This window comes from Periplaneta americana, chromosome 12 (assembly GCF_040183065.1).
Source record: "Periplaneta americana isolate PAMFEO1 chromosome 12, P.americana_PAMFEO1_priV1, whole genome shotgun sequence".
Classification (NCBI taxonomy): Eukaryota; Metazoa; Arthropoda; class Insecta; order Blattodea; family Blattidae; genus Periplaneta; species Periplaneta americana.
This window is the reverse complement of record NC_091128.1, coordinates 157,126,785-157,149,734: the sequence shown is the minus strand read 5'-3', so window position 1 is coordinate 157,149,734 and position 22,950 is coordinate 157,126,785. Positions and strand designations below refer to the sequence as shown.

Sequence of the window (22,950 nt, the reverse complement as noted above, 5' to 3'; positions counted from 1 at the left end):
TATATTTCCATTTCGTACAATATTCTGGTCACGAGACATAATCATATACTTCGTCTTTTCGGGATTTACTTCCAAACCGATCGCTTTACTTGCTTCAAGTAAAATTTCCGTGTTTTCCCTAATCGTTTGTGGATTTTCTCCTAACATATTCACGTCATCTGCATAGACAAGAAGCTGATGTAACCCATTCAATTCCAAACCCTGCCTGTTATCCTGAACTTTCCTAATGGCATATTCTAGAGCGAAGTTAAAAAGTAAAGGTGATAGTGCATCTCCCTGCTTTAGCCCGCAGTGAATTGGAAAAGCATCAGATAGAAACTGACCTATACGGACTCTGCTGTTTGTTTCACTGAGACACATTTTAATTAATCGAACTAGTTTCTTGGGAATACCAAATTCAATAAGAATATCATATAATACTTCCCTCTTAACCGAGTCATATGCCTTTTTGAAATCTATGAATAACTGATGTATTGTACCCTTATACTCTCATTTTTTCTCCATTATCTGTCGAATACAAAAAATCTGATCAATTGTCGATCTATTACGCCGAAAACCGCACTGATGATCCCCAATAATTTCATCTACGTACGGCCTGTATTATTATTATTATTATTATTATTATTATTATTATTACTACTACTACTACCAAAGTTACTGTGGTTTATGATGCATCAAACGATTGATGCATGGTTGATCTGAATATACATAATCAAGTCATAAGTGGTAGCGTGTATAGCAGTAATCTAGCGGACGCGTGTTCGATCCCCGGTGAAGGATCTTCATCTCCGTCAGTGACTGGCCACGCGTCTCATTCGTTTTGTGCAGTCTGCAGAAGTGGCCTTGAGTCGCGGTGACCACATGTTGAGTTTCCAGATTGGCTCCGAGAAGGTCAAGGAGTTCGGACAGATGGCGGCTTACCTCATGCCCAGCTTGAAGTAGCCTTTGAATCTGGCTGACTCATTGCCCTGCGTCTCGCGGTGCTGGATGGGGGATCCTCCCAGGAAGTCGTCCAGCTCCACTGTCTTGTAGGCCGCCACACCTGCCTCGTCATTGGTGGTTTCCTTCCCCAGCCAGAAATGGATGTGCACCTCTGGCATGCCGTTGATCTGCACGGGCTGTTACACAAACAGAAGAAAGTTGATTTATCTCTTATTTATTTGAACATTACCTTCGTTCTTCTTCTTCTTCTTCTTCTTCTTCTTCTTATTATTATTATTATTATTATTATTATTATTATTATTATTATTATTATTATTATCTATACTAATAATAAATCTGTAGCCGAAATTTTTCTGGTAATTTTCGATTTTCCAAAAATAATTGGTCCTAACATATATAATTAACCACCCTGAAACCGAAAATCGCTTTTTTGAAATTTTTGTTTGTATGTCTGTCTGTCTGTCTGTCTGTCTGTCTGTATGTATGTCTGTATGTCTGTTACCTTTTCACGCGATAATGGCTGAACGGATTTCGATGAAAATTGGAATATAAATTAAGTTCGTTGTAACTTAGATTTTAGGCTATATGGCATTCAAAATACGTTATTTAAAAGGGGTGTTATAAGGGGGCCTGAATTAAATAAATCGAAATATCTCGCTTATTATTGATTTTTGTGAAAAATGTTACATAACAAAAGTTTCTTTAAAGTTAATTTGCGATAAGTTTTATTTCTTGAAAAATTTTGATAGGACTGATATTTAATGAGATAAATGAGTTTTAAAATTAAAATAACTGCCATCTAAGGCCGTGTAATGAATTAAAAACCAAATGACTTCGTCTATAAGGGGCCTTGGACAGCAACAATCGAAGCTATGAAAGATAGCCTACAGAGAATGTTTCTGTGTTTGTATGAAGTAATATCGGAAGCTAAATTAACCGATTTGTATAATTACTTATTATTTCACCATTGGAAAGTGTAGTTTCTCTATAATGTTATTACAGTAAATTCTGATATAATATAATATAATATGTAATATTATATAATATAATTTAAGTTATTTGAAGGGTTCAGAACCATAGTGGGCCAAGCGCCATTTACTGAGTACGTAGAAAACAAGGGTTAAAATTAAGTTATTACCATAATTCAATGGAAACCTATAACAAGTAAAATAAAATATAAACATTAAATCTAAATGATGTCAATCTTCATTAAACTATGGTTGCATGTAATAAAAATTAAGAAACATGTTAAAGGAATTGTCATTGCACCAAATGAGTGTCTGTGGACCAAAATGATCGCATTTTAATTATTTGGATGCAATTTAAATTAAGTAACATATTAAACGATTTATCCTTCTATCAAACACGAATGTTCCCCGGATCAAATGTCCTATTTTAATTATGTAATTACTTTATATTTATTTTTAACGGGTGCAGCGGATCGCACGGGTACGGCTAGTTATTATTATTATTATTATTATTATTATTATTATTATTATTATTATTATTATTATTATTATTAACGATTAGGGAAAAACGCGGAAATTTTACTTGAAGCAAGTAAAGAGATAGGGTTGGAAGTAAATCCCGAAAAGACTAAGTATATGATTATGTCTCGTGATCAGAATATTGTACGAAATGGAACTATAAAAGTTGGAGATTTATACTTCGAAGAGGTGGAAAAATTCAAATATCTTGGAGCAACAGTAACAAATATAAATGATGCTCGGGAGGAAATTAAACGCAGAATAAATATAGGAAATGCCTGTTATTATTCGGTTGAGAAGCTTTTGTCATCTAGTCTGCTGTCAAAAAATCTGAAAGTTAGAATTTATAAAACAATTATATTACCGGTTGTTCTGTATGGCTGTGAAACTTGGACTCTCACTTTGAGAGAGGAACAGAGATTGAGGGTTTTTGAGAATAAGGTGCTTAGGAAAATATTTGGGGCTAAAAGGGATGAAGTTACAGGAGAATGGAGAAAGTTACACAACGCAGAGCTGCACGCATTATATTCTTCACCTGACATAATTAGGAACATTAAACCCAGACGTTTGAGATGGGCAGGGCATGTAGCACGTATGGGCGAATCCAGAAATGCATATAGAGTGTTAGTTGGGAGGCCAGAGGGGAAGAGACCTTTGGGTAGGCCGAGACGTAGATGGAAGATAATATTAAAATGGATTTGAGGGAAGTGGGATATGATGATAGAGACTGGATTAATCTTGCTCAGGATAGGGACCAATGGCGGGCTTATGTGAGGGCGGCAATGAACCTCCGGGTTCCTTAAAAGCCAGTAAGTAAGTAAGTATTATTATTATTATTATCATTGCTACTGTGATTATTATTATTATTATTATTATTATTATTATTATTATTATTTTCCAGACTCATGATCTTCATTATTTATTTTTTCAAGGTCATTAAGGGTGATATTGATTGTCAGTCCTCCTTAAGCATTATCAGTATTCAAATTCCGACCAAAGGATTAAGATTTCAAAAAAATTTTCAACAGTAGAAACTCTAAATCTCTCTCTCCGGCCTGCAGATGTATCAAATATGCCAATTTGGATGGACTAAATTTGGATCCATTCAATGTGTAGTATTTACTTTATTTAGTTACAATATATGTAATTTTGTTATTAATATTTCTAATTTGTCTTCTTTAGAATTGATTTTATTAAATGTTTCAATATTCATTTATACAGGGTGTATCAAAAATACGTGTACAAACTTCAGGCATGGGTTCCTTACACCAAAAGAAGGAAAAAAGTTCATATGAGCATATGTCCCATAATCCTTTGTTTCCCCGTTAGGAACTGTTCAACACATTGGTACACTCATAATGTGCCAACACACAAAACTCATAACCAATGCTCGAAATGTCCTCCTCTTGCTTCTAGACGTGCATGCACTCGTCGAATAATGGACTGTTGCACCCTTTCAAATACTCCGGGATGATGTCGAATGGTTTCGCAGGCTTCCATGACACGTCGATGAAGAGTTTCTTGATCCGGGATGTCTGCTCCATAAACCAATTGTTTAAGGTGCCCCCAAAGATAAAAATCCAAAGGATTGAGGTCGGGAGAACGTGCTGGCCATTGAACTGGTCCTCCTCTGCCTATCCATCTGTCATGGTAGACACCAGTCAGTGTATCTCGAACAAGGCGACTAAAATGTGCTGGAGCCCCATCATGCATGAACCACATGTTTTGTCTTATGTTCAGAGGCACAGCTTCGTGCAGTAATTCTGGAAGAGTGTTTTGGATAAAGTCCTTGTAGATAGCACCTGTAAGACGTGCTGGTAGAACGTATGGACCTACCAGACAGTCACCTACAATTCCAGCCCACACATTAATCCTAAATTGTTGCTGATGTCTAGCCTGAAATACAGCACGAGGATTACGATCTGCCCATACGTGTTCATTGTGGAAATTGGTAATTCCATCTCTCCCAAACGTTGCCTCATCTGTAAACAAAACTGATGAGACAAACAATGGATTGGCTATTTGTGCTAGAAACCATCGGCAAAAGTTCTCCCGTGGTGGATAATCGGCAGGCGAAAGGCCCTGCACACGTTGCATATGATACGGATACAAGAGCTGCTCGTGAAGTACCCTCCATGCTGTACTGTGTGATGTACCAGTTGCCACAGCCAATTGTCTTGTACTGATACCTGGATCGTCGTCGGCACAGTGTAAAATGTCTTCTTCGAGGTTCGGCGTACGAACAATTCTTGGTCTTCCTCGATCACCAGTCTGTGGTGCAACAGTTCCTGTCTCAGCAACGCGACAATACACAGCAACAAAGGTTTGATGATTCGGTTGTCTTCGGTCTGGAAACGCCATCTGATACAGCCGTACAGCCTCGCGTCCATTACCATTCGCGCGACCATACATAAAAATGATGTCAGCCTGCTCACGAAATGAATATCGTCCTGCCATGGTTGAACGAAACACGTTAACTCACTCCACGTTCACAATTGCAATGTTGAAGACAGACTAATGACAAATGATACATGTAAACAAGTCTCCATGGCAACACTTCGCCATCTGCAGTCCATTTCTGATACAACGAGTCACAGCCTTCTATGAATGAGTGCATAAAGAAATGAAGTTTTGAGGTTGGACCTCGAAGGCCGTTGAACGCAAACTTTTAGTAATAAATGAATAACGGGGAAACAAAGGATTATGGGATATATGTTCATATGAACTTTTTTCCTTCTTTTGGTGTAAGGAACCCATGCCTGAAGTTTGTACACGTATTTTTGATACACCCTGTATTATTCATGCATTATTAATGTAATTGTTTTTGTGTTATTCTTGATTATAGTCCTCCATACATCTTTCAACCAACATGTTACCATGGAAACCAAAGGATGAAGCTGTAAAATATCTTGGAATGTAGGCCTACTTACATCGCGTCTATCATGGAAACATCAATCAACAACAAACTTAAATTGGCCTACTCAAGGATCACTAAAATATATCCGCTTTTCAACAAGAAATCATCTCTAAAGCTACAAAATCGCATGCTACTTTACACATCTCTATTACGACCTCTACTGCTTAAGCCTGTCCTGTCTGGGGAGGAGCTGCAATAAGTGAAATTAAACACATCCAGTCATTTCAAAATGAAGTCCTACGAATTTCACTCAAATCTCCTTGGTTTGTCCGTAACAGCCAACTACACAGAGAAACTGGTATTGACACAATCAAACAGTTATTCATTCACAAGCTAAGAAGTTCTATGACAACCTAGAAAATGTTCCAGGCGCCATCCACTACTCTCTAGGAAGAAAGTCCACATTTCCCACCAGAATCAAGAGCCGACTTCCAATGGACCTCATATTATAATCAAAATTTATCATCACACCATCCTATGTATATAATTTATTAACAATTTTTTGTTTACTGAGGAGCCTAATCTAGGCTGCCCTCAATTCTATGTCACGTTATGTATTTATATCTTATTTAGAAGTGATATGTAGCGCTAAATGCGCTGATCGATCAATAAATTATCAAAAAAAAATCTTTATTATCTGTTTTAAAATTATCCATTTTATTTCGTCCATTCATTGTCATTAATGTCATATCGTAATTATATTTATGTGTAATAATTATTTTTATGCACTTTTATTATAATTTTGTCACATTGTAATATGTTTTGTGCTGAACTGTTATTAAATAAATAAATATATATTGTACTATTGTTCTGGACTATAATTGGCCAACGGTTGTTGACCAGCGCACAAATATCAATAAATAAATAATAAATTATGTATTATTATTATTATTATTATTATTATTATTATTATTATTATTATTATTGCTGTTCATTTGCTCTATAATAAGGGTGAGGTGAGCTAATAAGATATACCTGTAAAAGTGTTTTATATTTCGCTAAGTTGGCACAATATTTTTCTTTTGTTTTCAGGTAATTGTTGTGCAAGCTTGGGAGAAATTTCATAATGGTTTTAATTACGAGAATTCATTCGTCTTTTTGAGGTTAGGTGCAGTCGTGTTCATTTATCATCCGTCTCATTATTCATCTCGTGTGTTTTTGTCAGTAATTTACTAGTTACATAAAGTGATTTGCAATTGCCTTAATTCACTGTTGTAATTGTGATTAGGTAAAGATATTGATTTTCTGGAATTTGACTTAAGAAAGACGTTAAGCTCGGATTTGTTACTGAATAGAACGTCTTATAAATAAAGCGAGAAGTTTAAACTACATCATAGAGAATAACAATTTTTTTTTTAAATTAGAAACAAAATCAGTAGTATAACCCGACCAGAATATTGTTACGCGTGACTTTGAGGCGTTGCTGTTCGTATACATTACGTCATCTTTCATCGGTAGCAAGTCACGGGTTATTGAGGGGACGTGCGAATGTGTACACAGATGTGTTCCGATTTCTGCCACGGTTAATAACATTCTGGTCGGATTATTATTATTATTATTATTATTATTATTATTATTATTATTATTATTATTATTATTATTACTACTACTACTACTACTACTAGCCGTACCCGTGCGCTCCGCTGCACCTGTTAGAAATAAATACAAAGTAATTAAGTAATTAAAATAGGACGTTTGATCCAGGGACATTCGTGTTTGATAGAAGGATAAATTGTTTAATATGTTACGTAATTTAAATTGTATTTAAATAATTAAAATGCGATCATTTTGGTCCAGAGACCACTCATTGGTGCAATGACAATCCATTTAACATGTTTCTTAATTGTTATTACATGCAGCCATAGTTTAATGAAGATTGACATATCATTTAGTTTTAATGTATATATTTTATATTGCTTGCTATATGTTTCAGAAGTTACTGTAATAACATTGTAGAATTATGTCCATCTAGAGAAACTACTCTTTCCAATGGTGAAATAATAATTAAACAATTAAATAGCTTTCGATATTACTTCATACAAACACAGAAACATTCTCTGTAGGCTATGTTTAATAGCTTTCGATTGTTGTTGTCCAAGGCCCCTTATAGACGAAGTAATTTGTTTTTATTTCAGTACAACGCCTTAGATGGCGTTGTTATTTTAATTTTAAAACTCATTTATCTCATTAAATATCAGTCCTATCAAAATTTTGTATGGGATAAAACTTATCGGAAATTATTTTAAAGAAACTTTTGTTATGTAACATTTTTCATTAAAATCAATAATAAGCGAGATATATCGATTTATTTAATTCAGGCCCCCTTATAACCCCCCTTTTAAATAAAGTATTTTGAATGCCATATAGCCTAAAATCTAAGTTACAACGAACTTAATTTATATTCCAATTTTCATATAAATCGGTTCAGCCATTATCGCGTGAAAAGGTAACAAACAAACAGACAGACATACAAACAAAAATTTCAAAAAAGCGATTTTCAGTTTCAGGATGGTTAATTATACATGTTAACACCAATTATTTTTGGAAAATCGAAAATTACCAGAAAATGTTTGGCTACAGATTTATTATTATTATTATTATTATTATTATTATTATTATTATTATTATTATTATTATTATTATTATTATTATTATTGTCATATTTTCTAATTTTCAAAATTATTTATCTTCCCGAAATTTTAAGTATCATGTCTGAAAAATTTTTACAGTACCTTTGATTTCTTTAGAAAGTGACTGTTCTCACATTTTTTAGTGTTATCCTGTAAAACAGGGGAAAAAATAAATCTATTCACATTCATATTTATAAAACTTACGTAGTGCATGCACATTAATATATAAGCTTATATTTATTATATTTTGTTTTTAAAAAAATATTTCATTTTTTTAATGCTAACGTAACTTTGTTAAGTACACTTTAAAAAAGCATGCACTAAATGGTCAATTTCAGAACATAAAATTTGTGAAATCATTAGCGATGTAAATGCAGGAAAATTGGCAAAAAAAAAGTAAGCTACAGGAAACTTGAGAGTAAAGGTTCGCATGCATTTTAACCGTACTGAACGCAGCTTTTTTTTAAAGATGGCGTAATTAATGACACAACCATCGCCGGGTTCTAAAACTTCGTCAAAGTGTAAAGTTGGTACCATGGTTCCAATTTTACAAAAAAAAAAAAAAAAACAAAAAATTGTGATTTTTTACCAGAAACTACCAATTTCCCACATATCTCTTCCTTTAACACTTACACAGGATATTTAGTTACCCCATAGCACAAATTCACCAAATGTGTGTGAGGTGGTTTTGTAACTTACCTTGGAATCTGACCCTACAGGTTTCCCGAACTCAGATGCGGCGTAAACAATGTAGGAGTCGCCCTCAAAGAAGCTGCCATACTGGTCCTTGGGGACAGGCGTAACCTGCATATTCTGTAACACACAAGCAGTGTCTTTGTTATTTCTTGGACTATCTTAGAACTCATCTCTTATAACGTACTTAGCTCTCTCTAGAATGATTCAGAGAGTTATTCTGACAGTTACAAGGCTTATTCATTTTGAACAGAAGGAAGTTCAAAGGATTTGAGCTCCATTTTCAATAATTAAAGTCTCTATTGACTCTAATAATTTTAATCTTAAGAAAAGAAATGGGGCCTAACTAAGTACGTAGGCTAATGACAAAAAAAATATTAACTGCTTGATAAAATCAGAAGTATGTAGGTATACAGAGGTTTAAATCCATGTTGAATCTTTCGTACACTACTTTTAACACTTGAATATAAATAATTGATTAAATGGCGATCTTACTCGTGTTAATTGTGTAAGCATATGCGGCTTACAGCTGTTTCGGTGCTTCTTCACACCATCCTCAGAGCTTACTAGATCTCGGCGTCATCTCGAACTTCGCTGCCTGTTGTGTGGGTGCGTTCGATTGTTGAAATATGGTGTCAAATAGTGTGTGTGTTCTGAAATTGATCTGTGTGTTGAGAATTTGATCAGGGTGTGTTTTAGTGTGTCTGTATATTTCATATTGATCTAGTGTGTTGAGTTTTGGGTTGTATGTGTAGGATTTCCATGTCTGTATTTATGTTATTGTATGTGTGGTTAGCATTAGTTATGTGTTCGGCATATGTATACAATAACATAAATGCAGACATGGAAATCTTACACATATAACCCAAAAACCAAAAACTCAACACACTAGAACAATATGAAATATGCAGACACACCAAAACACACCCTGATCAAATTCTCAACACACAGATCAATTTCAGAACACACACACACTATTTGAAACCACATTTCAACACTTTTCAACAATCGAACGCACCTACACAACAGACAGCGAAGTTCGAGATGACGCCGAGATCTAGTAGGCTCTGAGGATGGTGTGAAGAAACACCGAAACAGCTGTAAGCCGCATATGCTTACACAATTAACACGAGTAAGATCGCCATTTAATCAATTATCTAGAGGTTTAAACTTCTTTCCTTGAATTTGTAGGCCTACTTAATTATTTATGTAATTCCGAAATAGTTATTTTTGTCTTTAATTATTTTAATTCAGCTACTTTTCCGAGACCTTTTAGTCTTGCAAGTAATAGAATTTCGAGGGGCAAAAGAAACCCTGGCAGACTGGTGAAAAAATGGCCGAATCAGCTTTCTGGAACTTGAATTGACTTGAGCATTCCGAACTGTGGCGGAAAACAAGGCGGTTTATTTCACAGGACATATGAACGGCATGTCTGTATCTGGAAGAGGAGTTCATTTTCCTTGTGCTAAATGACTTTGCAGTCGTTTTTATGAAGTCTGATTTTTCACTTCAACGCACTACACATATGTGAATGACACGTAATACGCGAGCCAGTCAACTCATCGCAAAGCACGCCCATGTCTGGTCTGGTTACGTTTGGTGGACTGCGTGTACGGGAACTGTATCAACCTTGATGCATAATCTCTTCTCAAAACGAGACCATTAGGATGAAACACATGTTCACATGTGCTTTTCCACTCAAAATTATATCAGGAATAATCTTCTCAATTGTCGGTATCTCTTAATTAAAGAATATCGTCTTTAGAATATACGTAGAGGAAACCATAGTAGGCCCTACAATAAATCCGAGGACAAATTTTAATGATTTTTTTTGTCATGTAAGTAATAATAACAAAAAGTATGTGCTATTATTTATTAGGTAAGAAAAATCACTCTGGCAGGCTTCCGGTGTTTTTATAATCTAATACGGCCTAAACGTTAATAAAAAATTATTTATTTTACTCATAACCTTTGGAAATTAATTTCAATATCCAGACAGCGACAATAGGAAATATTGACCACTGCCTTGAATGTCAATATCGTTAGGATGAATGGAAATCCCATGCATATTTTTAATAACCCTCTGTGTACGTATCAATAGTTAATGCAAATTCTGCCGGACAAAGGAGATTTGTTCCCATTTCGACATTTTTTGTAAATTACCTACCCTACTGTATATTACGTAATTCAAAATCCAATGAGTACAAAACATGTACAGCTGAACTCATGCCACAGATGTTTCTTTGTCAAGTTTATTCATACACGATTTAACATCTTTGGTCATATCGCGTGTTAGAATCTGTTGTTTTCTAATGCCAGGCGTTTGACAATAAAGTCATTTGACCTCTTGCACTCCAATATTTTTCAAAGATATTATCATGGTCAGCCACTGAAGCACAGATTTTGAGGTGTTCCGAATCAATTTCTTGGTTTGAGTTGCACAATGGGCAGTTAGGGGACTGTTATATTCCAATTCTATGCAGGTGTTTGGCCAAACAATCATGGCCTGTTGCCAATCTAAATGCAGCTACAGACGATTTTCGTGGTAAATCGGGAATTAACTGTGGATTTTGATGCAGAGAGTTCCATTTTTCCCTTGAGATTGTGTTATCAAATTTTGTTTGTTGAAGTCTAAGTATGTAGATTTAATAAATCTTTTCACAGAGTAATACGTAGATTTATTAACAGGTCTGTAAGTAGCAGTGCTGCCCTTCTTTGCTGAAGCATCCGCATTCTCGTTTCCCAGGATTCCACAATGGGATGGTGTCCATTGGAATACAGTTCTTTTATTGAGTGATATTAATTGAGAGAGCATTTTAGTTATTTCTGCTGTTTGAGATGAAGGTGTGTGTTTAGAGACTATTGATAGAATAGCTGCTTTGGAGTCTGACAATATAACTGCATTCTTAAATTTATTGATGTGAAATAGAAGATTCCTGAGACTTTTACTTATTGCAACGATTTCTCCATCAAAACTTGTTGTTCCATACCCAAGAGATCTATAAAGTGAGAAGAGACAGCACGTAACACCTGCACCGGCACCTTGTTCTCTGGAGATCAAGGATCCGTCGGTGTATAAATGAAGCCAGTTTTGTGGAGGGTACCTAATATTAATTGTCTCTAAAGACAATTGTTTCATTTTTTCAGTGCTTACTTCTGATTTCAGTATTTCTTCTGTTAAATTTAGATTATATTCTGTATTTAATAGAGTTAAAGGGTTTGATTTAATTTGTAAGTTATCTTTTAAATTCGGGATATTGATTTTCTGCTTTAATTCTTGAACCATGGATATGAAACTTTTTGAGTTTTCAATCTACAGAGAGGACTGTATGAATGCCAATTGTTTCCTGGTAATCTGATAAGTTTTTCATGTGTTACAATCTGTGGGTTTACCAGTAGGCCGTTGTTACTATTGTTGAATTTCTGTTTTCTATTGCTTGTTGTAGATGGCTTGATTTTAGATTTTGATTAATGTTTATGGGTGGTATTCATAGACATTTCACAGCACTAAGAGCGTACTAAGCTAGCCACGGCTATCCACTGGTTACTAGTACAGAATTCAAATCATATCCTATCGCTAACACTGGTTTATGAATACGAAAAACGCTGATAATCCACCGAAAACCCGCGCTAAAAATATCTATGAATACGGCCCTAAGATATTGGTGATTGAGGCGGTGATGAATTATGTTACGTAAATTTCCAATCTGGCATTTGTCTTTGTGACAGGGAAACCAAGAAGGCGATGTCTGAGCCAACTCGCTCGGCTTTACGGATGTTACAACAATAAAGGGTAATATGGCAGCCTTTCTGTGAGTATTTTAAGAACGTGACGCCGGGGTTCGTTCTTGACGCCTACATTCTCTGTATCATGTTGTTTTTAGCTGCACGTTTTACACTAATCTCCATGATAATGTATCGATATTGGGATTAATATGGAATGCTAGCAATGATTAGCAATGTGAGTTCTAGGGATAATCTTATCTCATTGTGTCAGCCAGCTGCAGAAAGATTTCACTTATCCTGCGGTGCAAAATGTGCATGAACAATCATATCGAATATCCAGAGTTGCTCAAGTTGCAGATACTTATGCGCCGAATTACACAAGCGTGTCAAACACAGGTAAACTTTCCATTAATCATTGAAGAATGAAGGCGTGATAACGCTATATAGATAAAGCTGAAACAATCAAATAGTTTATCTTGTGAAGGATAATTAGGTTAAGTTACACATCAGCTCTCTTGGTGCTGCTCGTAATGGATTACAAGAGCATAATTACATTCCATTAACAGTATTAAGCATTCTACATTTACTACGACATTTACCTCCTTTGTTAGGGTGACCAGACGTTCCTATTTCCTGGGACAGTTCCTCGTTTTCAATAATATTGTTCCCGGAGAATAAACGTGTCCATTTTTGTCCCCGGAAAACAATTTTGGGAGAAACTAACGCTGAGTTTGTTCCGATAATTTCGGAAGGGAAAATCCGCCATTACACTACCTTATTGGCGACAACATAAGAAAACAAAAAAATCACCAGCCTTTGTTCAGCGTCAAGCCCAGATCGCATATTAACAGACTGATCAGCCTTATCGACTTTGAAGGCAACAACTTTGTCAATTTCACTGTGCTGCCATCTAGCGATTGCAGAAGAAGTCATGTTATAACTATCATTTGAATTGCATGGAGCAACATTTTACTGTACTCCCATCTAGCGGTCGTTACCAATCGACAGCGGCGATTTTGGTGGTTGTTCTCTTCCACATGTTTTCGTTTTTAACATAGGGATTGCCAATCTGTTATATACAGGAGCGTACGCAAGAGAGGTTTACCGGATTTGGACTTCCCCCCCCCCTTGAACTTAAAAAAACATACATATTTAGATTTGAATATTTTTTTATCCATATTCGTTTTTCCTCCTCTAATTTTTCACTGTCAGAGTAATAAAATTTCTTTCAATACAATCCTTGTGCTTGTTGCTGCGGCACGTTTGAATTATAACATTGCTATCTTTATTATAGAGAGACCTACCGCCTAAAATGAAGGTGACACAATATGAAATTTAACTTGTTGTGAAACGTATTAAAAAGGTTGTTTTGACAGTTCTGCAGTGCAAATGCTAAATATTGTGCATTGTCGATTTTAAACTCATTTTAAAAGCGGTATTCACCTGTTCGTTAGTTTGAGTTCTGAATTTATTGTGAAACGTTCGTTTAACGTTTTGTGCATTTGACAGTTCTAATAATAATAATAATAATAATAATAATAATAATAATAATAATAATAATAATAATAATACAACATTAAATACCGATAATGCATATTGTAAACAATTTTAATAATGACTTCCCTCCCCCTTTGACAAAATTCTGCGTACGCCACTGGACATATAGGTGTTCAGGGATGCACGGTGTAATAAAGTCTAAACTAACCTAACCTGTTACAGATTCGTATATGCAAGGCATAACAAAAGCCTAAACTAACCTATCCTAACTTGTCACAGATTCGTTACGCAAGGCGTAGCATGAAACATTAGTAATGTCACCAAAGTTATGTTGGTATTACAGTGGAGACGGCTGAAGGTGTGGAAGCGGAGTACGAGGAACAAACTCAGCGCTAATTTAAACCAATTTTATACCTTGAAGGTTTTGCTGCATTTACATTTTACCTGTAGACAAGTATGGCCATCTTACCTCTATCCTCCATACCAGGAAGCACGTGCTGTTCTTTGGAATAGCCTTGAAGGCAGGATCCACCACGTTACTCATTGGGCTCTCTGTTCTCCTCAGTATCTGCAACAGAACAAATTACCATCATCACCATTATCATCACAATCCAACTAATAGGCTTCAATATCGGCTACATCGTGTAACATTTGGGAGACAAACACCAGAATTTCTCCTACTACTTATATTTTATTTTGAAGAACCAATCTATTCGACCCCGGATGCACTGCAACCTATTCGTTATTATGCCCGCACTCACATTTTCTGTTTATTTCTTGCTTTGTCCAACAGAGGCCTCTGCGGTCTCATAAGATGGCCTCCTTCATTATCAACGGAGAGCTTTCCGCTAAGTAGACTACTTGGTGGATTGAGAAACAGAACAGCTGACCGCTAATTTTGCCTAAAAGCCTTTCAATTAGGGACAGGGTTGTCTTATACAGGATGTAAACGATATAAACTGTCAAAATTATCTTGACATGTCCATTTTCAGAAAATACATTTCAGATCTCAAAAACTTACATCTCTGCACAAAATATTTTCTGTGGTGAAATATTAAAAATTATTATTTTTTCTTCCATAGATTCATATAAACTTTCACCACATTAAAATCTTCGTTTATTACAGAGACACATATTTGTAGCATTTTCTGAAAATGGACATGTAAGATTTTGAAAGTTTGCTCCTCATATCGGTCTGTTGAACAAAATGTCTAGTGAAATAGAAATATTTCTTATAATTTTATTTTTAATTTGTAAAATACCATGTTTTTAAGATTGATAATAGTCTGATATTTGTTTATATTTCGACTGAACGTGAATTCCATCGCCAATGAACTCTAATTTCTCCATACTCACATTTCAAATGCTTCTAGTCGCTTCTCTTCACTTCGTCGTAATGTTCATGTTCCTGTCCCATACAATGTCACACTCCACACAAAACACTTCACTAGTCTTTTCCTTAGTTCTTTCTCCAGAGGTACGCAGAAAATGTTCCTTTTTCTATTAAAAGCTTTCTTTGTCATTGCTATCCTCCTTTTGACTTCCTGGCAGCAGCTCATGTTACTGCTTATAGTACACCCCAAGTATTTGAAGCTGTCCACTTGCTGTACTGCCTCATTTAGAATTCGCAAGTTTACTTTCTTTATTTTTCTTCCTATGACCATGGTCTTCGTCTTGTTTGCATTTATCTTCATCCCATACTGCTCACAGCTGTCATTTAGCTCCAGTAGCATATCCCTTAGTATCATCTCCTCTTCTGCTAACAACGCCATCTCATCAGCAAATCTTATAAACATTATTCTTCTTCCGCCTACTAGCACTCCTCCCATGTTCTGAAAACAGTTCTTCTCTACAAAACACTTTAAATAAAGTATTACAAGTGTATTGTTTCGTCCCCATCATCATCAATGCAGGATCTTTCCGCCCCGTTCCTTTCTGCTTTTGTTTCTTTATTTTCGCCGCAGTAATGTTACATCATAATCATGGATACTCAATATTGATTACTACTAGATTCAGAATTCCGAGAAGTGATAACGCTTATTATTGCTCTTGTTCTTACTTATCTAGTTATCTGTATTTACTATGTACAGTAGGCCTATACAGGGTGTTTCAAAAAGATTGTTAAAAAACCTTCGTAGGATTGTAACGCATTATTTTTTCTCTAAAAGAAAGGTGTAAAATGCTTCTTCTGCAGTCAAATGAAACTCATCAGCCTGCTTATGTGCCATACATAGGCCTATATTATTTTGTGCGAGATCGTGCGTATTTGCTTGGTTTCCGCACAAAACCAATCCGCGGAAAGTCTAAAATTCCACATTCAGTATTCCCAACGTAACACACATAACAATTTCCCTCTTCTTACCGCTTAAGTGACATATTGATTTTACTGCTTTAGGCTTTTAACATATTATTTTTAGAGACGTTCAATATAGTAATAATTATAAATTGGAAACTTACCACTGCAATTTCACCTAAATTGCACTCTTAATTATCGTTTTTAAATATTTGCAAAAATTAAGTAAACTCTACAACTCCCCTAAAGTTACTGCATTCGAGATGCAAGTAACATTAAGGAAGCCGTGAAAAAATCAACAAGATTCCAGACTCATCATAGACTGGGGGAAAAAAAGACAGACGTATATCACCGCCTGCTGGAGTATAGTAAACACAGAAAACATTTTAAAGCAACAATGTTGAAGATAGATATTTTTGTTTTGCAAATTTGCCGTCATTGAACAGAAACCAAGATGGAGATTTCATTGCAACTAATTAGAAATTCCTTTTTCAGGTATGTAATAAACGATCTTCGCACAAAATAATGTACGATACACGAGCGGTATGTTTTCTTTCAATTCTCGGAAATTAAAAAAGCTCAACTACGTTTCGCTTTTTCAAACTTTTCCTCGAACATGAAAACTTCAACATACTGCTCTTGTAACGCATATTACCATTACATGGACCATCTTCAGCTTTTACAGGTTTCAATTAACTGCATTATTATTATTATTATTATTATTATTATTATTATTATTTACTTACTTACAAATGGCTTTTAAGGAACCCGAAGGTTCATTGCCGCCCTCACATAAGCCCGCCAGCGGTCCCTATCCTGTGCAAGATTAATCCAGTCTCTATCATCATATCCCACCTCCCTCAAATCCATTTTAATATTATCCTCCTATCTACGTCTCGGTCTCCCTAAAGGTCTTTTCCCCTCCGGTCTCCCAACTATCACTCTATATGCATTTCTAGATTCGCCCATACGTGCTACATGCCCTGCCCATCTCAAACGTCTGGATTTAATGTTCCTAATTATGTCAGGTGAAGAATACAATGCGTGCAGTTCTGCGTTGTGTAACTTTCTCCATTCTCCTGTAACTTCATCCCGCTTAGCCCCAAATATTTTCCTAAGCACCTTATTCTCAAACACGCTTAAACTATGTTCCTCTCTCAGAGTGAGAGTCCAAGTTTCACAACCATACAGAAGAACCGGTAATATAATAATAATAATAATAATAATAATAATAATAATAATAATTATTATTATTATTATTATTATTATTATTATTATTATTATTATTGCTGTTCATTTGCTCTATAATAAGGGTGAGGTGAGCTAATAAGATATACCTGTAAAAGTGGTTTATATTTCGCTAAGTTGGCACAATATTTTTCTTTTGTTTTCAGGTAATTGTTGTGCAAGCTTGGGAGAAATTTCATAATGGTTTTAATTGCGAGGATTCATTCGTCTTTTTGAGGTTAGGTGCAGCCGTGTTCATTTATCATCCGTCTCATTATTCATCTCGTGTGTTTTTGTCAGTAATTTACTAGTTACATAAAGTTACTTGCAATTGCCTTAATTCACTGTTATAGTTGTGATTAGGTAAATATATTGATTTTCTGGAATTTGACTTAAGAAAGACGTTAAACTCGGACTTGTTACTGAATAGAACACGCGATCTTAGGCTAGTTATGTTGGCCACTTATTAACTGGCATGGCTTAGAAGTTTGCATTCAGCCTTAGCGGGGCTAGTTTCTTCAAAGTACATATTTCCAAATTCATAATCTTTTTCTTGAAGTAGTCATTCATTACAGGTTATGGAAATGAATGGAAAGAACCACAAACAACTCAGAAAATAGTAATCCAGTTTTTAACATGAATACGCCTATAAGTTCATTCCAGTGCTAGGTTGCCATTCCGGAAAGTCGACCACCACATTTTCAGGTCAGTTTTATCGCGCCTATAATTTCTAAACTACACGACATATCCCAATGAACTTGCCTATTGTTACTAGCGGAAAACACACGCTAATCGGCCACTACTCTTTCTCTCTTCATATATCACGAATTGCACTTGGACATTCCGGGCTTTGAATGCAGGTCTCCGGCGTAGGAACCTGATGTAATACACTACTTTCAGATAAGCGCGGTCGGTCATAGTGATAAGGACTGATAATATAATTACATAAGGCCATTATGAATTGCTTGTAAGTGCTGGTCTGGTGCAAAAATATAGTGCGTGATTTCTTGCCAGACGGGAAGATTATTATTAAAGGGGAAGTAGATGGAATCGTCACAATCTTTATAAGGAACATAGAGTTTTAAGGGGTTAGGTACAGCTTACAGCAGTAAAATTTTGGAAATATTCAACATTTTTGTCCTCCATTACTGTATCTTATACAATAATGAAAATTAATATACGTAAAACACTGTCCTTCTTTATGAAAAGAATAATTTTATGATTTAAGAAAAATTATTTACATTTTTTTTTATTCAGTTCACTATGCAGTGATGAAGCGTTTCCCACATAACTAAAAAACTATCCAACATTCTGTGATGAATTTTTTTGTATTTATGCATGTAATATCTACAATATGATGCAAGATCACTTCTCTACCTTTGATGGATTGTATGATAAAAGAGAAATTCATTTTAAAAAATAGTCAAATATCAGTATTTTCTTCTAAACAAAATAAAAAATATATATATTATTTACTAAGGAATATAGTTGAAAGAGCATGATATTGTAAACATGAGTTTCAGCAATAAAATAAAAGAGAGAGAACATGAAAAAGTTAACAAGTTTATGAGTTATGAGGAAACGCTTCATCACTGCACAGTGGACTACCACCATTTTGAATTTAAAAAAAAAAAATGTAAATAATTTTTTAAATCGTAAAAATATTTTTTTCATATAGCAGAAGGACAATGTTTTACACATACTAATTTTCATTATTGTACAAGATACAGTAATGGAGGAATAAAATGTTGAATATTTTCAAACATTTTACTGCTGTAAGCTGTACCTAACCCCTTAAGGAACTTTACGTGACCCCAACTGTTAATAATAATAATAATAATAATAATAATAATAATAATTTTATTGGGGGATTTCAACGCTAAAGTAGGACGGGAGGAGATTTTTAGACCAACTATTGGAAAAGAGAGCCTACACGCAATTAGTAGTGACAATGGAGTTAGATTAGTCAACTTTGCCACATCGAAAAATTTAATTGTCAAAAGTACAACATTCCCCCATAAGGATATACATAAATATACTTGGACTTCTCCAGATGGATTGACACACAACCAAATTGATCACATCTTGATAGATAAACGGAGACATACTAGTATAGTAGATATTCGAACTTTCAGGGGTGCAGACTGTAATTCTGACCATTATTTGGTGATTGGAGAATTAAGAGAAAGATTATCAGTAGCCAAGCGAGTAGAGCAACAAGTTAATATTACTAAATTCAATATTTTGAAATTAAAGGACGAGGAAGCTAAGCAAAATTATCAGGTCGAAATTTCGAATAGGTTTGCCACTTTAGAAAGTTCCGACGAAGTTGAGAAAGAATTAGATGTTAATAGCGTGTGGGAAAATATCAGAGATAGTATCAAAATTGCAGCTGAGCAGAGCATAGGTTATTATGAAACTAAGAAAAAGAAACCGTGGTTTGATGAAGATTGTTGCATGGTAGTAGAAAGAAGGAAACAGGCAAAATTGAAATTCTTACAGGATCCAGTTGAGGAGAAGAGAGATAATTATTTCAATGAAAGACGGGAAGCAAGTCATACACTTAGGAATAAAAAGAGAGGTTACTTGAAGGAAAAACTGAATGAGGTAGAAACAAATAGTAAGAATAAAAACATTCGAGATTTATATAAGGGTATAAAGGAATTTAAGAACGGATATCAGCCAAGGGTAAACGTGATCAAGGATGAGAATGGTGACTTGCTTGCAGACTCTCCATCAATCCTAAACAGATGGAAAAACTATTTTGCGCAACTACTAAATGTACATAGGCCAAATAGAAATGATCGGGACGAAATTGAAATACAAACTGCTGAGCCATTTATACCCGAACCCACGCTTTCAGAAGTCGAAATTGCGATAGAAAATCTGAAAAAGTACAAGTCTCCAGGTATCGATCAGATTCCAGCAGAATTAATACAAGAGGGTGGAAGTGCATTATATAGCGAAATTTATAAACTTGTACTTGCTATTTGGGAAAAGGAAATTGTACCAGATCAATGGAAGGAGTCCATAATTGTACCTATTTTTAAAAAGGGGGACAAAACCAACTGTGGTAACTTTCGAGGAATATCACTTTTGTTGACGTCGTACAAAATTTTGTCCAATATTCTTTTGAGGAGATTAACTCCGTACGTAGATGAAATTATTGGGGATCATCAGTGCGGTTTTCGGCGTAATAGATCGACTATTGATCAGATTTTTTGTATTCGGCAGATAATGGAGAAAAAATGGGAGTATAAGGGTACAGTACATCAGTTATTCATAGATTTCAAAAAGGCATATGACTCGGTTAAGAGGGAAGTATTATATGATATTCTTATTGAATTTGGTATTCCCAAGAAACTAGTTCGATTAATTAAAATGTGTCTCAGTGAAACATACAGCAGAGTCCGTATAGGTCAGTTTCTATCTGATCCTTTTCCAATTCACTGCGGGCTAAAGCAGGGAGATGCACTATCACCTTTACTTTTTAACTTCGCTATAGAATATGCCATTAGGAAAGTTCAGGATAACAGGCAGGGTTTGGAATTGAACGGGCTACATCAGCTTCTTGTCTATGCGGATGACGTGAATATGTTAGGAGAAAATACACAAACGGTTAGGGAAAACACGGAAATTTTACTTGAAGCAAGTAAAGCGATCGGTTTGGAAGTAAATCCCGAAAAGACAAAGTATATGATTATGTCTCGTGACGGGAATATTGTACGAAATGGAAATATAAATATTGGAGATTTATCCTTCGAAGAGGTGGAAAAATTCAAATATCTTGGAGCAACAGTAACAAATATAAATGACACTCGGGAGGAAATTAAACGCAGAATAAATATGGGAAATGCGTGTTATTATTCGGTTGAGAAGCTCTTATCATCCAGTCTGCTCTCCAAAAATCTGAAAGTTAGAATTTATAAAACAGTTATATTACCGGTTCTTCTATATGGCTGTGAAACTTGGACTCTCACTCTGAGAGAGGAACATAGGTTAAGGGTGGTTGAGAATAAGGTGCTTAGGAAAATATTTGGGGCTAAGCGGGATGAAGTTACAGGAGAATGGAGAAAGTTACACAACACAGAACTGCACACATTGTATTCTTCACCTGACATAATTAGGAACTTGAAATCCAGACGTTTGAGATGGGCAGGGCATGTAGCACGTATGGGCGAATCCAGAAATGCATATAGAGTGTTAGTTGGGAGACCGGAGGGAAAAAGACCTTTAGGGAGGCCGAGACGTAGATGGGAGGATAATATTAAAATGGATTTGAGGGAGGTGGGATATGATGATAGAGACTGGCTTAATCTTGCACAGGATAGGGACCGATGGCGGGCTTATGTGAGGGCGGCAATGAACCTTCGGGTTCCTTAAAAGCCATTTGTAAGTAAGTAATAATAATAATAATAATAATAATAATAATAATAATAATAATGCAAATACTGGGGCACTGCTCTCGAGTTATTTCGAGCTCAATGTACGCAGGGGGTCATAAAAAATAAACATGAGATTTCTCACTGTTTTAGGGTGACTCGTAGGAAAGCAAAAAATTGTGAATTTCGGTGTTTCTATAGTCAATATAGTCTATAGCCTAAACGTTAATGAATTATTTATTTTATTCGTAATGTTTGGGAATCATCTTCAATATCTTGGCCGCAACAATAGAAAATATTAACCACTGTCTTCTTGAATGCCAGTATCGCTACGATGAATGAAAATTCCATGCGTATTTTTAATGATCCTCTGTGTACACTCGGCTGCAAAAGAAATGCCGAGTCGAAGTCGCTATCGATTTGAAATATTGTTTCGAGAACTTCGCTTAGGAAACAATGGAAATAGAGATATACAGAAGGCTTGCATATAAACTCTATTATTGCTCTGTTATCATTACATAATAATATTGATACATTTGTTTGTTAATACAATTGGCCTATAAAACGTAACTGGCCGTATATATCGATTGTAACAATGACAGCATCCATGGATAATAAGGAAGGCTGTGGAATACCATATAAACTGCAGTTTCACTATTTTCGTATAGTATTCTTATTAATGTTGTAAAATAAAAGTATATGGATAATTTTAAATTAATTCACATTAAATAATAATGTGAATATGTTGTAAAACTCATATGTACATGTTTTTAGAAAACTAATCTGAGGAAAATAGCTTTCCACCTCGCCGTGTTTGCTAAGTCCACGAAAAATGATATAATTTCGTATCGGGATTTCTTTTGCAGCCCAACGATACGTCTTGAGTTTTCCACTTTTTAAGAAAGTTTTTTTCTTTTTTTTAATTATGACTGAAGAGAATGCAGTGTCATCTAGGAAAAAAATCTACCATTTCCTCTTGAGTTTGATCAGGGAGTAAAGAAAACGAAGGCCGCTAGATACATTTCGACTAGTTGCGCCTGGTGTTAGGATAAAATTTGCATGCGGTGTACAGCGACAATTTTACCTCGAGAATAAATAAATACCGACTTAACTTTTCAATGCATAGGCATGGTAAGAGACTCCAATTTTGAGGAAA

At 35.2% G+C, this 22,950-nt stretch overlaps 1 protein-coding gene across 2 annotated transcripts in view; it reads right to left on the bottom strand.

The window, feature by feature from the left end:
- LOC138711043 (advillin-like) overlaps positions 1–22,950 on the bottom strand; it is a 99,335-nt gene that overhangs the window by 37,933 nt on the left and 38,452 nt on the right. For both annotated transcript variants that reach the window (XM_069842340.1, XM_069842341.1), the window contains exons 2-4: positions 14,362–14,460; positions 8,676–8,789; positions 922–1,118 (exon numbers count right to left, since the gene is read on the bottom strand). In XM_069842340.1, coding sequence (XP_069698441.1) covers positions 922–1,118; positions 8,676–8,789; positions 14,362–14,460 — 410 coding nt within the window. The remainder of the gene's footprint in view (positions 1–921; positions 1,119–8,675; positions 8,790–14,361; positions 14,461–22,950) is intronic.